Source organism: Sphaeramia orbicularis, chromosome 8, assembly GCF_902148855.1.
Source record: "Sphaeramia orbicularis chromosome 8, fSphaOr1.1, whole genome shotgun sequence".
In the NCBI taxonomy this organism is placed as follows: domain Eukaryota; kingdom Metazoa; phylum Chordata; class Actinopteri; order Kurtiformes; family Apogonidae; genus Sphaeramia; species Sphaeramia orbicularis.
Window position 1 is genome coordinate 13,385,715 of NC_043964.1, and position 14,474 is coordinate 13,400,188.

At 37.9% G+C, this 14,474-nt stretch overlaps 1 protein-coding gene across 1 annotated transcript in view; it reads right to left on the reverse strand.

The window, feature by feature from the left end:
- Positions 1-14,474, reverse strand: part of LOC115424214 (uncharacterized) — a 93,894-nt gene that overhangs the window by 55,569 nt on the left and 23,851 nt on the right. Inside the window, 23 exon segments of the mRNA XM_030141334.1 lie at positions 110-233; positions 347-464; positions 548-635; positions 735-811; positions 921-1,227; positions 1,312-1,482; positions 1,566-1,715; positions 1,799-1,917; positions 2,006-2,144; positions 2,223-2,326; positions 2,436-2,534; positions 2,741-2,804; positions 2,886-3,183; positions 3,278-3,305; positions 3,402-3,558; positions 3,644-3,787; positions 3,897-4,108; positions 13,130-13,136; positions 13,375-13,506; positions 13,636-13,731; positions 13,818-13,922; positions 14,034-14,204; positions 14,323-14,448. Coding sequence (XP_029997194.1) covers positions 110-233; positions 347-464; positions 548-635; positions 735-811; positions 921-1,227; positions 1,312-1,482; positions 1,566-1,715; positions 1,799-1,917; positions 2,006-2,144; positions 2,223-2,326; positions 2,436-2,534; positions 2,741-2,804; positions 2,886-3,183; positions 3,278-3,305; positions 3,402-3,558; positions 3,644-3,787; positions 3,897-4,108; positions 13,130-13,136; positions 13,375-13,506; positions 13,636-13,731; positions 13,818-13,922; positions 14,034-14,204; positions 14,323-14,448 — 3,036 coding nt within the window.

The following is a 14,474-nucleotide window of genomic DNA, read 5'->3' on the forward strand; positions in this document are numbered from 1 at the left end:
GAAATAATTTATCAGTAGTCACACAAGATATAAATGATTATATATCAAGCATGCATGCAATACATTTTTGTACAGAATCCCTTGATATTAGTAATATCTAGTCGTGCACCTTGGTGTGTCCAAACTTGTACTGGGTGTGGTCCACATCAATGGAGCCCAGCAGCTTCTCTGAAGCTTTCTTGTTGTCAATGAACTGTCCCTCAGGGATGACACTGGCATTCAATACTTTGTATCTAAATGAGAGCAGATATTAGTTTTGTTAATATATTACCTACATCTTCACTCAATATTTTGCATTATCTTAACTCCACTGTCTACTCAAATGTGCTTGTAATAACAACTGCACCTCTGCTTGAAGTCACCATAGAGGATTCTGCTGGGGAAGCCCTTTCTGCAGATTCTGATACCTTCCAGCACACCGTTACACCTCAGCTGGTGGATAACCAAGAAGTTCTCCATAAGACCTGGACATTACAATTAGGTTATTTTTTATTTTAAACCACGTTAAATATAGTGTGTACTAGTAAAGTGTAATGCCACTTCTTACCAGGTGTCTTTGATTCATTGGGAATCAGGCAACGCACAAAGTGAGGGTGGGTGCTCCTCAGGTTGGTCATCAGCTTGCCCAAGTTCTCCTATAGATCACCAACAAAAGGTATCATATTATTGGAATGTGCAGATATGATTTTAGTTTTTTTAATATTATAATTATATATTAAAGCAACCACACATACTCTGAACAGGGCAGACACAGTCTGGAAGGAACCACCCTTCTTCTTGCCACCACCCTTCTTGCCACCGCCAGATTCAGCTTAAAGTGAAATTACATGAAATAAAACTGAAAATTGCCTTTTGACATTGCTATTATTTTATGGCAAAAACACCAAAATATACTTTTCATTTACACTGATATTTCTTACCCTCAGCTGAGGCATGGGATGCATACAGGAAGGCCAGCAGTTTGTTTGCAGCCTTCTGGTAGAGCTGAACAACTGATTCGTTCAGTGGGTCCTTGTTCTTGTCAAGCCAGCCAGTGATATTGTAGTCGACTGTACCGGCATAGTGGACCAGGGCAAAGTGAGCCTCAGCCTTGCCCTTTCCAGGTTTTGGTTTCTCAAAGGCTTTGGTCTTGCCAAGATGCTGATCATGCAGCTTGTTCTTGAAGGTTGTGTCAGAGGCCTTGGGGAACATGCACTCCTCTTCAAGGATGGAGAAGATGCCCAGTGGCTGAGAAAAATTAAAAACTATTGTGAGGAAGGAAGTATTTGCGAATAAATAAAAACATTTACTTTCAGTTGAGTGACAACGTACCTTCTCAATAAGCTCAATGCAGGCAGCCAAGTCCATACCAAAGTCAATGAACTCCCATTCAATGCCCTCTTTCTTGTATTCCTCTTGCTCCAGGACAAACATGGTGTGGTTGAAGAACTGTTGCAGTTTCTCATTGGTGAAGTTGATGCAGAGCTGCTCCAAGCTGTTGAACTGTAAGTACAAAAATGTATTAATTTGTAGTTCAAAAGCATGTTCCTCTTTAATACTGTTCAGACATATTTCAATCTACTCACATCAAAGATCTCAAATCCAGCAATGTCCAACACTCCAATGAAGAACTGCCTTGGCTGTTTTGTGTCCAACATCTCATTGATACGGATGACCATCCACAAGAACATTTTCTCATAGACAGACTTGCACAGAGCACTGACAGCATTGTTGACCTAGGAAGAAATGAAGTCCATTCAAACATGACATGAGGTGTACTATGAATGGTGTTGAGTTTGAAACTGTCGTTCTTGAATACCTGTGGAACGGTTTGACCTTTGGTCACCATCTCGTTTCCGACTTTGACTCTTGGGTAGCACAGAGCTTTAAGCATATCAGCTGAGTTCAGGCCCATGAGGTAGGCGATTTTATCAGCCACTGTGAAAAGACGCATAATAGAATTTACTTGGTGTCATATAACTTAACAGACCACTAAATGCATTAGGAGAAATATTTTATCACTTACCCTCAGTGCCATCAGGTTCAGCCTGCTCCTCACGCTGCTTCTGCTTGAATTTCATGTTGCCGTGATGCATTACAGCACCAGTCAACTTGTAGATGCCAACCTTCTCCTCACCACTGAAGCCCAAGATGTCAATAGCAGTCTGCATCGAAGAATGAAGAAATCTAAATTTCTTAAGAATGTCTTAAGAAATCTAATCAACAATGTGATTTCAACTCACATCAGTTGCAATGAACTCCTCCACATCATTGATGCTCTTGACAGTGATTTCACCCTGACTGATCATTGGGAAGTCATAGGGGTTGGTGGTGATCAGGAGAGCCTCTGTAGGAAAATATTACATTAGTATTTACAAGTCTTGTAATACTACTTTTACTGCTAACCCCTAGGTCTACTGTTATAATTCTTAATTTTATATTGTTGCATAACATACCCAAGAGCTCAGGTTTGTGGCCAGTCATCAGCTGATAGAAGATATGGTAGCTCCTCTCAGCAGACAGCTGGAAGGTGACACGGGACTTCTCCAGCAGATCTGTGGTTCAACATATAAACCAGTCAGTCAATCAGAACTGCTCAAATATAAAAAGTTTCAGTAGGGTACCTAATATTGGAGACATTCTTATTCATCTGTCATGATCACCAGTCCTTTGACTTGGAACACTTTTCCCACTACTTGCTACTTATAGATATAAATGTCCTCTGCTGATAACTTAAACTTACTACACGCTTAAGACTTACATGTTTCAATATCAGCTGAAGCCAGCTTGCCACTGGAACCAAAGTGGATCCTGATAAATTTACCCTAGACATCCAGATTATTAAGAATATTAGTTTTTGTGATATTGCAAGAGGGAAATATTAATATATTTCTTGAAGTACTTACAAAACGAGAGGAGTTGTCATTCCTCACAGTCTTGGCATTACCATAAGCCTCCAGCAGAGGGTTGGCTGCAACAATTTGGTCCTCAAGAGAACCCTGCAAGAGAAAATGTAAGGTTTCACAAGTAAAAGTAATTTAAATGTACTTACTGCTGACAAGATTTTTCATGACATGTAACATTACCTGAATTTTTCCAGAGGTTGCAGGGGCTGTATCCTTTTTAGCTCCAAGAGATGCAATTGTTGCAAAGTACTGGATGACACGCTTGGTGTTGACAGTCTTTCCAGCACCGGATTCTCCACTGGGGAGCAAAAGATGACAAATAAAGGTTCTGCTTCATTATCTTGAGTTCCATTTTACATATATTTAATTATATCAGTTGCTGTCATACTCACGTAATCAGGACAGACTGGTTCTCACGATCTAAAATACAAACATAAAAAAAAAAAATTTCATTGTACTTAGAGTTAAATTCTGCTTATGATTTTCACTTCAGCACATTATTAACTTTGACCTCACCAGTGAGCATGAACTGATAGCCATTGTCAGAGATGGAGAAGATGTGGGGTGGAGCCTCAATCCTCTTCTTGCCTCTGTATGCTGCAACACAAACAGCGTCGTACACAGGAAGCCACTTGTAGGGGTTCACGACAACGCAGAACAATCCAGAGTAGGTCTGTAAGAATGTAACATAGAGATTTAAATGTGCAGGTCTAAATAAAATGTATCCTTTAGTTACTGTGAAGTTAGTAAAAACTTACGTAGATCATCCAGGATGCATAACGCTCTTTGAGGTTATACAACACAGAGGGCTCGTTGAGGTGGGTCATCATGGCCATGTCCTCCATCTTGTCGAACTTTGGAGGGTTCCTGGGATGGATGTCATCCTCTTTGACGGTGACAGTCTGAATAAAACAAATTATTTTAAATAATTACCAAATTTTGGTTTTACCTCAGATAATACTCAAACAAAATGCTGTGATGCTTTGTAAATTAAAACAGACATCCACATACCTTCCCCCCATCGGTCTCAACTGTGGCTTTGCCACCCTCCTTTTTGACCAGTTTGCCCTTGACATACATCTCAGCTTCATCAACCACAAAGAATGCAGTTTTAGCATCAAATGGAGCAGTCTGGGCCTCAATCCTCTCCCTTTCTGGCTTCCGGAGGAAAATGGCCGCCGGGCCATATTGCTCCATCTCCGCGTCTGTGCTCATGGTTGCACCTTAGTGGAGACTGAAAAAAATTCTTATATTAATATCTATCTATCTATCTATCTATCTATCTATCTATCTATCTATCTATCTATCTATCTATCTATCTATCTATCTATCTATCTATCTATCTATCTATCTATCTATCTATCTATCTATCTATCTACCTGTCTGTCTGTCTATCTAGCTCTCTCTCTCTCTCTGTCTGTCTGTCTGTCTGTCTGTCTATCTGTATATATATTATGTGCAAATATGCAAATTTAATAATTTACCTCAACTTATACAAACAGGAATTTCTTGATGTTCCGTGTATGTCAAGTGCTGAAAAACAGTTTTAGGCAGCTTCATGTAAGTTTTTGATCATTTGAATTTTTAAAAACAAAGAAAGCTAAACAGGGCCTTTTAAATGCAAGCATTAGAACGTAGTGTTTCTAATTTAAATTGACTTAATTGAATTTAAACAGTAATAAAGTATACTCATAAAATACACCACATGCTGTCTGAAAAGATGAGTGTGCTCACCTGTCTTAGATGGCTGTCAGTTAGAGCTGCGATTCAGAGCTGAGGTCTTTATATACAACGAGGCTGCCTCCTCAGCATAAGTGCTCAACTCAATTTGGTCAGGAATTCTTGACACTATGTTGCTTGATAGGGATATGTTGGCTGCATATAAGTTATTAAGCATTTTCATTTCCTACATTTATAGTTCAAATATTATAAAGACTGGTTAAAATATAATCATATTTACTTCATAAATAATGTTTTAGTTTATTATATTATAAGTAACACATGTACTACATTACACAGTATTTAGGTAAAAGTAATTATGTCTCATGCAGGCTACAGAACCAGACTGTACATGTGAATAATGTGACTGTAGGTAGAAAGTTATATTTTAAACCATATTTTGATTTTATTTTCATTACTCACCTCATTTCATTACTGTAATACCTGTAGTATTAACAGATAATAACATTGTTATTATCTGTCACTGTCGACAGCAGATGATGGTGATGTATTTTGTTCTGTTTTTTTTTTCTTTTTCTTACCAAACTGCGCTTGTAAACACTTCTGTAATATTTGCAGTATGTTTAGTGGTAAATTGCAAAAGTGTACTGCATCGTTTATGGAATATTTTCTCCAGTAATAGAAATAGGTTAAAATAATTTCTTTTTATGATAGCAGCTGGCATCTGTTGATTTTAATATCACAGCCAGTGATATGATTTAAATTTGGAGAGGTATCAAAGTGTCCCCGGTGTATAGTTACAGGACACACAAATCTCAGATATGTGAAATAAAATTCAGAGTGATGGCCTTTCCATTAACACTTGGCAGGTGTTATATTTCTCTTGGGAATAAGCATCAAGAGGGATTGCCAGCTCAGATAAATTAGCACCAGAAATAAGTATCTTACAAACACCAGTGATATTTTGCTCTGAGTCATTAGAAACATGTGGTTTTAAGATGTAATGTGGAATAATTTGATATAAGTTGACAAAATTTGGATCTATGTCATGAAGTTGTGGCTCATGTCCAGTATTCACTTTCATGTCCAAGTTTTGCATGGACTTGGCTTACAATTAGCTGTCTCACTAGTATATCATGATACCTTGGTCAAAAATAAATCTATTAAAGGGAGGGAGCAGAGATTCTTATTTGGCATTAGGAGATGAATATATTTATAGGACAGATTAAGATAGGTTGTTAACACTATATTATAACATTAGACTTTGCAAATGCTAATTCATTTTACAAATGTACTTCAGGAAATGAAGGGAAGGCAGTTGCTGGAGATGAATTATGTCCAATGGTTACTGCATTCATTGGAGTTGTACTAGGGTTGGGTAGAATTGCCAGAAAATTGCAGAGCTTACACACACCATTAAGGAGGAGCCACAATCAAAACAGGAAAATGACTGCTTGACTCCTCTTGTTTTTAGTCCTGATAGAAGAGTAGACAGTAAATACTGTTGAGTATTATAGGGGTTCACCAAGGGGTATTAATGATAGTCTTGCAAAAACATGGATAAGGAAGATTTGATTTGAGATGTGAAGATTTCCAGAGGATGGGGATTATCCAGACACCACCATTTAGTTCAGTAAATATTTCTTCAATATAATTTTATAGCATATGAAAACTGTTTGTTGAAAATAAAGATTATATACCTTTTAACAATTCTGGAAGGGGTTTGTACTGCTGAAATGTGGTAAAGTATAAAGGAGAGGCTAAATTCATACAAAGAGTTGATAAATTAAAATAAAAACAACATAAAATGCCCGATATAAGGTGTAGGGCTATGACTTGCTGACAAAATACTGAAGACCTTTCAGTATACAGTACCTTAAAGGGGTCATATTTTGCTAAACCCATTTTTATTAGTCTTTGGTACATTTATTTGTGTATTTGGGGACCCTAATAGTTAAAAAAGTTTGAATTTGAACCCTCCAGGTGCTGTAAAGCTATCTTTATGTTCATTCTGGCAAAAATCATGTGGATTTGTACAACCCGTTTTTATTCCTTCTTAAAGGTGGAGTTGGAGATGTTTTCCTGGAGCATTTTTTACTATGTTGCTTAAAATCCCATTCACGCCCCGATTACAACCAATTAATTAAATGCTCTAACACAAAAATTTAAAAATGTAATCACCTGTGGAATGGACAGGACTGAAAAAACACCCTCCAATCATTTTAACCGGCCCATTGAAATGACTGAAATGTGATTTGTCTATCAAACTCAATGGCCATTTGTCCCTCCCCACCCCCACTCGGCACGTACCCCTCTTTGTGCATGAATTGTGCTTTCTCAGAGGCTTGGAACACTTGAACAGGAAACAAAGCCAGAGCCAGAGCTTGGCTAGCTATATTAGCTATATTATGATGGAAAGTTCACCGGCAAACTGTTTTGTCTCTAACATAAATCACTAGGGAATGTAACATTAACCAGCTAGGTATGAATCGGGGCTGTTCTTTAAGAGCGGGGGTGTTGTAGGAGACTGAATGAGGTACACATTGAGTCGGAGCCGGGATTGAAGCCAGGGCCTAAGCCGGGCGAATTGATGCTGTGCAGCGCTTGTGAATCCTAGGGAACAAGCATTACGCATACCAGTACTCTGGAGGCGTGGCTTCAGGGGCATGTCTGAAGAAAGGGGTTTGGACTTTTGAATTGTGTATTTTCAAAATGTAGTTTGCTCAAACCGTTTTTCCAAGATCGCCTACCCCACCTTTAATTTGTTACATATTATAACTAGTTACATCACAACATTTGCACATATAAGGTCAAGACTTCTGACGGACATTTCTCTGAGTACGACATAATTGTTTATCAGCAGCAGCGGTTGTAGTCCAAACTGAAAATATCTCCCAACTTTGAGCCGATTACCTAAAACGTTCAGTTGTTGGTTGTATTAACGAACACAAGTGGCTGAACGGGACCGAGCAGCACAGTCAACAACCTGGAGGGGGCAGGGTGTGAAGTAGCTAATTTGCATTTAAAGGGCCAGCGCTCAAAACAACCTTTCTTGTGTCGTTACTCAGAAATATTGTTGAATATGCTGGACTTATATGTTACTATTATTTTTAGTTGATGTTACTGCTTTTCACTGTGCCCACATATCATCTTAGGACAAATGTTTTGCTCATCACCGTAAAAACAGGGCAGAAATGTGGAGTTTATTAAAATTCCACAATTTAGTATTTACAGGTATGTGTTTAAGTAAGGTGAATATTTTTTGTAACTGGTAGTGTAGTGAGGACCCAACACACACTTGGACAGGTAAAGGTTACAAAAGTCTTTATTAGTTTTTTACAGATGCTAACAGAGTTGGGGGAGAACTCAGGTGTGCTGGTGCACATGCAGGAGTTGAACATGGGTCTTCCAAGCAGTAGGCTAGGACACTGCTACTAAGCCAACTGAGCAGGCTACTTTGAGGTCTCAGTAGAGCAGTCTTTGGAGAAAGGCAGAAGCAGTGTCTAGACCAAACAGGGCAGGCTGGATTGAGGAGTCTCTGAACAAAGGCAGAAGCCGAGAATGGGAAACACCAAACAATCACAAGCGGATGAGAATCAGGGAACAAACAGGCAGATTTCATTGTCAGGAACAGAAGGCTGTTGGATTTACCAGGGCAGAGACAAAGTCAGGAAGAGGCCTAGTTGAAACTGGAAAATCAGAACAAGAACAAACACTGGAGAGCCATGCATACAGCAAGGACAATCTGCCAGTAAATGAAAGAACCAGAGCTGCTGATACACTGGCCAGCTGATTAGGCACAGCTGAGAGCAAAAGGTGGAACTGATGTGGCTGATGAGGTGGGGCAAGGTGAGGGAGGGGACAGCAGCAAAGCAGATTGTGACAATTTTAATTTATTATAGAAACTACTGGCATTTTTCACAAATTTCAAGCAAAAAGTTGCAGAGGATAGTCAAAGTAATTAAGCAAGTTCTGTTTTTTGATAATGTAATGTGGGGGGTAGAGTGTTTGACAGAACACTGAGGAGAGGTGTGTGTTTGGTCATTTAAAATCATCAGCAGTCTCTTTCAGAGGTTGTGTCCTCCTACATTTTACAAAATCAGTATTTGGCAGAATCACCCTGATTTTAAATAATAGGTTTCACACATTTATTTCAGCTTTGCTTCATGGTGTGTGAACATTGTCTTCCTCTTGATCATGTCACACAGGTGTCAAACGGAAATTTGGAGTGGCCTCTGGTTTTTTATCAAGATAATTTTGTGCCTTTATTATGCAAGAAAAGGGAAAAGAGGCAAACAAACCAAAAAAAAAAGATTTGAAAACAAAAATGAAGGTTTCAAAATTTTTAAGCGTAACAAAATCAACTGTTCTTATTTTCTTTCATTTCAAATCTGAAATTTCTGCTTGCAGGCCAAAATGTTTTGTCATTTTAAAAGTTTTGTTTGCAAGTCCAAAGGTTTTGCACCTCTAAATCTTTTGCTAATCAAAAAGTTTTGCTTGCCAGTTCAAGTGGTACTTACTTCTGGGTCAAAATCGTTTGCAAGTAGAAAAGTTTTGTGTGTCAAAATGTTTTGCAAAGCAAAAACTTTTGCTTTCAAGTTCAACTGAATGTGATGGGTGGGATCTACATGAGCAGAGGGGGTGGATTTCTATTGGTAGCTTTCTTTGGTGTGACAGTGTGGCTGGTGCCTAGTCCTCCCGCCCACTTGAACCACACAGCGCCCCAGGGCAGCTCCCCACCACACTGGCTGTGCACTGGACGTGGAGCATGGCTATGAGCTGGGGTTCTGCCTGACTGCACCGGAGCCCTCCAATAAAACCCTCCAATAAAGAGAAAATTATCTTCATAGTTTTTCTCAGCTGTAGTAGTGTGTAATTGCCCTAGTCACACATTTTAGCTTATGCACATATGTTCACATAACAGAAGACAGATGTTCAGACAGCAGAGTTCTTAGGCATAGGAGTAATAGTAGAACTTTTAAAACCAAAATTGCATTAGGAAAAAACTGGTGGTTAATGCAGGTATTTGTAATGCACCAAGCAATTCTGTCTTGTGCACTTCCATTTCTTTTCATTTTTTTTCTACCTCCTTTGACCTCTTAATGTGGGGCCATGGTGGCTGGTGGTAAAGAAGACTTGGGGGTGGGGGATGGAGGGGAACAAGAGAAAATTAACACAGAAAACAGCCAAATGTTTGGCCACATACTGCATTTAGAGTCCTTGTGTAAAACACACAGGTGGAGGAGACTATACAGATATGTATTGGGCTGAACAGGACTAAATGAAAATCATCTCATCACATAAGAACAAGAAAATTCAGTCAATTCTGTCTGACTATGGGTGCCAATAATTGTGACCAAGGGTGAATATTTAATCCTCCAATCAGATTATAGCCTCATGTTACCTGCCCCGCAAAAGTTACAGTGTGTCTGAAAACGTTTCATTGACCTCGGTGGAAAATTACATTGTGTTAAGCAAAGATGAAAAGGAGAATTCATAAGGGCTCAGGCAGAGACTCTGTAGTGCTGAAAGACTCTGTCTGTACTTTCACTAGACAGATGTTACATAAGTCAACCATGATGAAACTACAATGTTCCAAAGATGGACTACATAAAAAGTGCATATTGAATACTTCTGCCAGTGCATTCTTGATATGTTGTTTAATGCAGGATCTTAACAGCACTATTAATTGTCAAACTCATCCTTCTAGCCACTCATAATTGTTTCTGGATCCTAAATCAGCAAAGTTGTACCTAAAAACTAAATTTATGCAAAATAAGCATAAAGCTGTATTTTATGTACTAGTCTGCATGTGGCCATTGTTAAGTTTACTTGGTGAATTAAAGACATTATCTGCCTACATTCATCATTCATAATAACATGTGGTATGGCATGAAAATGCACGTCCTGTCTGTTAGGTTGATAGTTGGTTTCATTAAGCATTCAGGTCAGCCGATGTTGCTGCAGTGAAATTTGTGACAGCAGTCTTTCCACTCCTTTGGTAAAGGAGTGTCTAGTGTCTATGCTAAAGGAGATGTTAAAGGAAGCATTGGAGCTTTTAGAGAATGCGGACTGCTCTTGTCATGGCTGAAACTTGACTACTACTGGGTCATTTCACTCAGTTAGGAACCTTAACAAGCAAAAAGGACTATTTAGATGGACTTGATGCCCTACAACCAGGAAGTGAACATGATAGAAATTAATTAAATACAGACAGCAACTTAAATGTTGATGAGTAATGTATCATAGTAATGTTTCTTAAAATATTTTTTTGATGTCACATCCATTTTTACTAAAATGAATGTTTAAACTTAAGCTGTTTAAACTTCTTTTTGTACCCCCTGTGGACCTGTTGCCACTTGTGGGGGGTAATACCCTTAGTTTTTACTCCTCAGTCGACTGGCCGTAGTGGTGGTGTTATCATTTTGTCATCTGTCTGTCCATCTGTCTGTCCATTCCAGCCAAGGGGTATTAGCACGCAGCACGTAATGTTTAATCCTTGGCATATTCTTGGCCATTTTGAGTTAAGCTTCTGGGATCTTGGTCTTAAAGTAGTAAGAACATAATTCAGATCTCTTAATACCTTGGTAAATGCTTGTAGTATATAGTCAGTAGTGATGATCAAGATGACTGTCCAGAAAGGTGGGATACATAATATAATATTGGCCAATGTTACAACCGTTGTGAGCAGGATTTCAGTTGTTTGTTTTGAGGTAAACTCCACCACGCTTGGTTTTGTCAGAGAGAACATGCTAATTCTGTTTCCTCCATAAGCATCTTGCAGTTCACACCTGTCTGAAACTAGTCATACTGAGTCCAGTTTTGAGAATTGTTTACTACTTATACCACCTGTGCAAGTTGATATACACCCCCCCTCACCCCCCTTCGGTTTTATCAAGATGAATCCTCTTCATCTAAATATATAGTTGATATACTTGATATGGCCTGGTATGTGCTGTGAGAGAGATATCAGATTTTATAAGTGGCCTGTGCAATTTATTTGATGACTGCACATATTTTCAATTAGGGTAAGGTTGTACAGCACTATCAAAAATAGAAAGGCATCTGCAAGCCCAGCCTTATGTGTCACTAGGCACAAACTGATGACAGAGATTGCAACATTATATAAGGTGCTATATGCCTGTGTAGAATTCATTTGCAACATCGGGCATTTATCTCAACCACAACTACATGTCCTGCTGCATAGCCATTGAAATTAATGTGTTGCAGTACAGTAAGTTTTTGAAGTATTTATGCAAGTTATGGAGAGGTGTTTTGGCTTTGTTTTTCTGTTGTGATAACACTTATTATGAACAAATTTTAAATAAGTGCATTTTACTTTAAGTGTAGTCCATAAATGCAAATGATTTAATATTGCATGGTGATAGAAAAACTAGAGTAAAAGGTCTTAACTGCTAAAGTTTTAAAGAGTAGAAAATTTGTACATCAACATTCCATAATCTTTTTCTCGAATATTCAACGTTCCATAATCTTTTTCTCTAATATTCTTTGCATTTGTATGTACCCTCAATCCAAACTTGTAGTTTTTTAAGTTGAAATGACAATGTCTTAAATTATATATTAAAGTTCTGTAACAATAGCATTAAATTGGTCAGAACAGTAATTAGATATCCTGTGTTGCAGCTGAGAAAAAAACCTGTAGATCAGCTCGGTTTTCTCTTTACCATAATTGGATAGTAAGAATGCAGTACATACAACATTGTCCAGGGAAGCATGTAGTGTTGAAGTAGCACTAGTGCAGGTGTGTATACACATTTAGGATGAATGTTTTCATGGTGCCTTATTACATTGGTTAGTTGTTTATTTTTGTGTACATTATGGATTGTTGACATGCAGTAATTGATTAATCTCCTAAATGTATTGAATACTGATCTATCTAGACTACTCTTAGTTTAGTTTTTCTTCTGCAAAGGAGAAGTAATGCTAATTTCATCATATCTGTCACATAAATAAGCAAAGATGGGGTTATACAAGGACAAAGGAAAATAGTTTTTGCAATATTTCAGATCTGAAATATTCTGTATCCCTGAAATATTTAATAAAGTGGAATTTAAAATGCTGCACTTTGCTCTTTGTTGTATTTATTTAACTGTTGTGAGAAATAAATTGTAACCATTAAACTTTTGTTTGTGATGCTGTATTCATATTAAAATGATTGCTTTCATTCTTAACTCCATGAAAGGTAAAATTATTTAAGTTTTAATGAAGTGACAGTGGATCCTAGCAGAAATAATCTAAAAACTGAACTATGATTATTTCCAAAAGAAAAATCTCAGCGTTTAGGTGAAACATCTTCCCAGTGACCTTACTCTATGCAGTCATTTCATCTAAGTTAGCAGCTACAGTTTCAATTAACTCCCATGTTGGATACTGTGTTCTCAGGCTTGAGTACACAGTGAAAGTAGTGAATAATACATAGTAAGTATTAAATAATGAGAATGAAGTTTATTGATTCAACACATTGACAGAAGACACTTCAAAAGCCAGTTCATATTTTATGAACTCTGCTCAAAAAGTCTGAGCAAGGTCTTTTTACTCAGCACTTTCAGACTGGAAAGAAAAGAGAAATAGAGAACATATTCAGATCACAGTTGTATCAACATTTAAAGCTTAGATTTTTCTCATGTCTCTCATGCAAGTCTTCACACATCTACATGAAAATAATAAATAATGGGTACAAAAATCTACGCTTTTGTACAAGCTTTACGAAAGATATTTAATATATTAATTGAATATAACTACACTATTAAATTAACATGGTTATTTAAATCTTTATTTAAATGATTACCTTTCCAGCATCACGGCTCTTGGCTCTCATCTTGTTGACCTGAGACTCAGCGATGTCTGCACGCTCCTGAGCTTCCTCCAGTTCATGTTGAACCTTCCTGAGCTTGGACATGTGGGTGTTGGCTGCTTCCTCCTGTGAAATAAGTGGAGAAAAATAATGTGAGACAGTATTTATTAAACATTCTGTCCTAGTACTATGTTTGCTGTATGTCATTGATTTGCACTAACCCCTTATGTGAAATATTTTAAATAATTTACTTACAGCCTCCTCAGACTGTCTCTTGTAAGCCTTGACTTTCATCTGCAGCTTGTCAACCAGATCCTGAAGCCTGTTTATGTTCTTCTTGTCCTCCTCAGTCTGTACAAATAATATCAAGGATTTTTATTCATGAATTTAGAACCACTTATTTTTTTTATGTTATTTTTTGGTAAATGAATAATTACCTGGTAGGTCAGCTCCTTCACTCTCCTCTCATATTTGCGAACTCCTTTAACAGCCTCAGCTCCACGTCTCTGCTCAGCTTCAACTTCAGTTTCCAGCTCACGCACCTGGAATGTCAAAAAATATTTGTATATTTATATAGAAAATATTAGTTGAATTTTAAAGTCAGGATAGACAATGACAATAAGCATTTGCATGCTATTTCATTTAATGCACACCCTAGACTCCAGTTTCTGGAGCTGCTTCTTGCCACCCTTCATGGCGAGGTTCTCAGCCTCATCCAGACGGTGCTGCAGGTCCTTGACTGAGATCTCCAGGTTCTTCTTCATCCTCTCCAGGTGAGCACTGGTGTCCTGCTCTTTCTTCAGCTCCTCAGCCATCATGGCAGCCTGGAATGATGGTAATGTTTTAAGTTATAGACATTTTTTGTGAGGTTCATTCTGATTCACTAAAAAAAAAAAAAAAAAAAAAAAAAAAAAGCTGAATTAAAAAGAAAAAAAATCTTACATCAGTGATAGCCTTTTTGGCTTTCTCTTCAGCATTTCTTGCTTCCTGAACAGAATCATCCACTTCACCCTGAACCTGGACAAGATCAGCCTCAAGCTTCTTCTTGGTGTTCATAAGACTGGTGTTCTGTTTGGTCAAGAAAGTCATGTTTA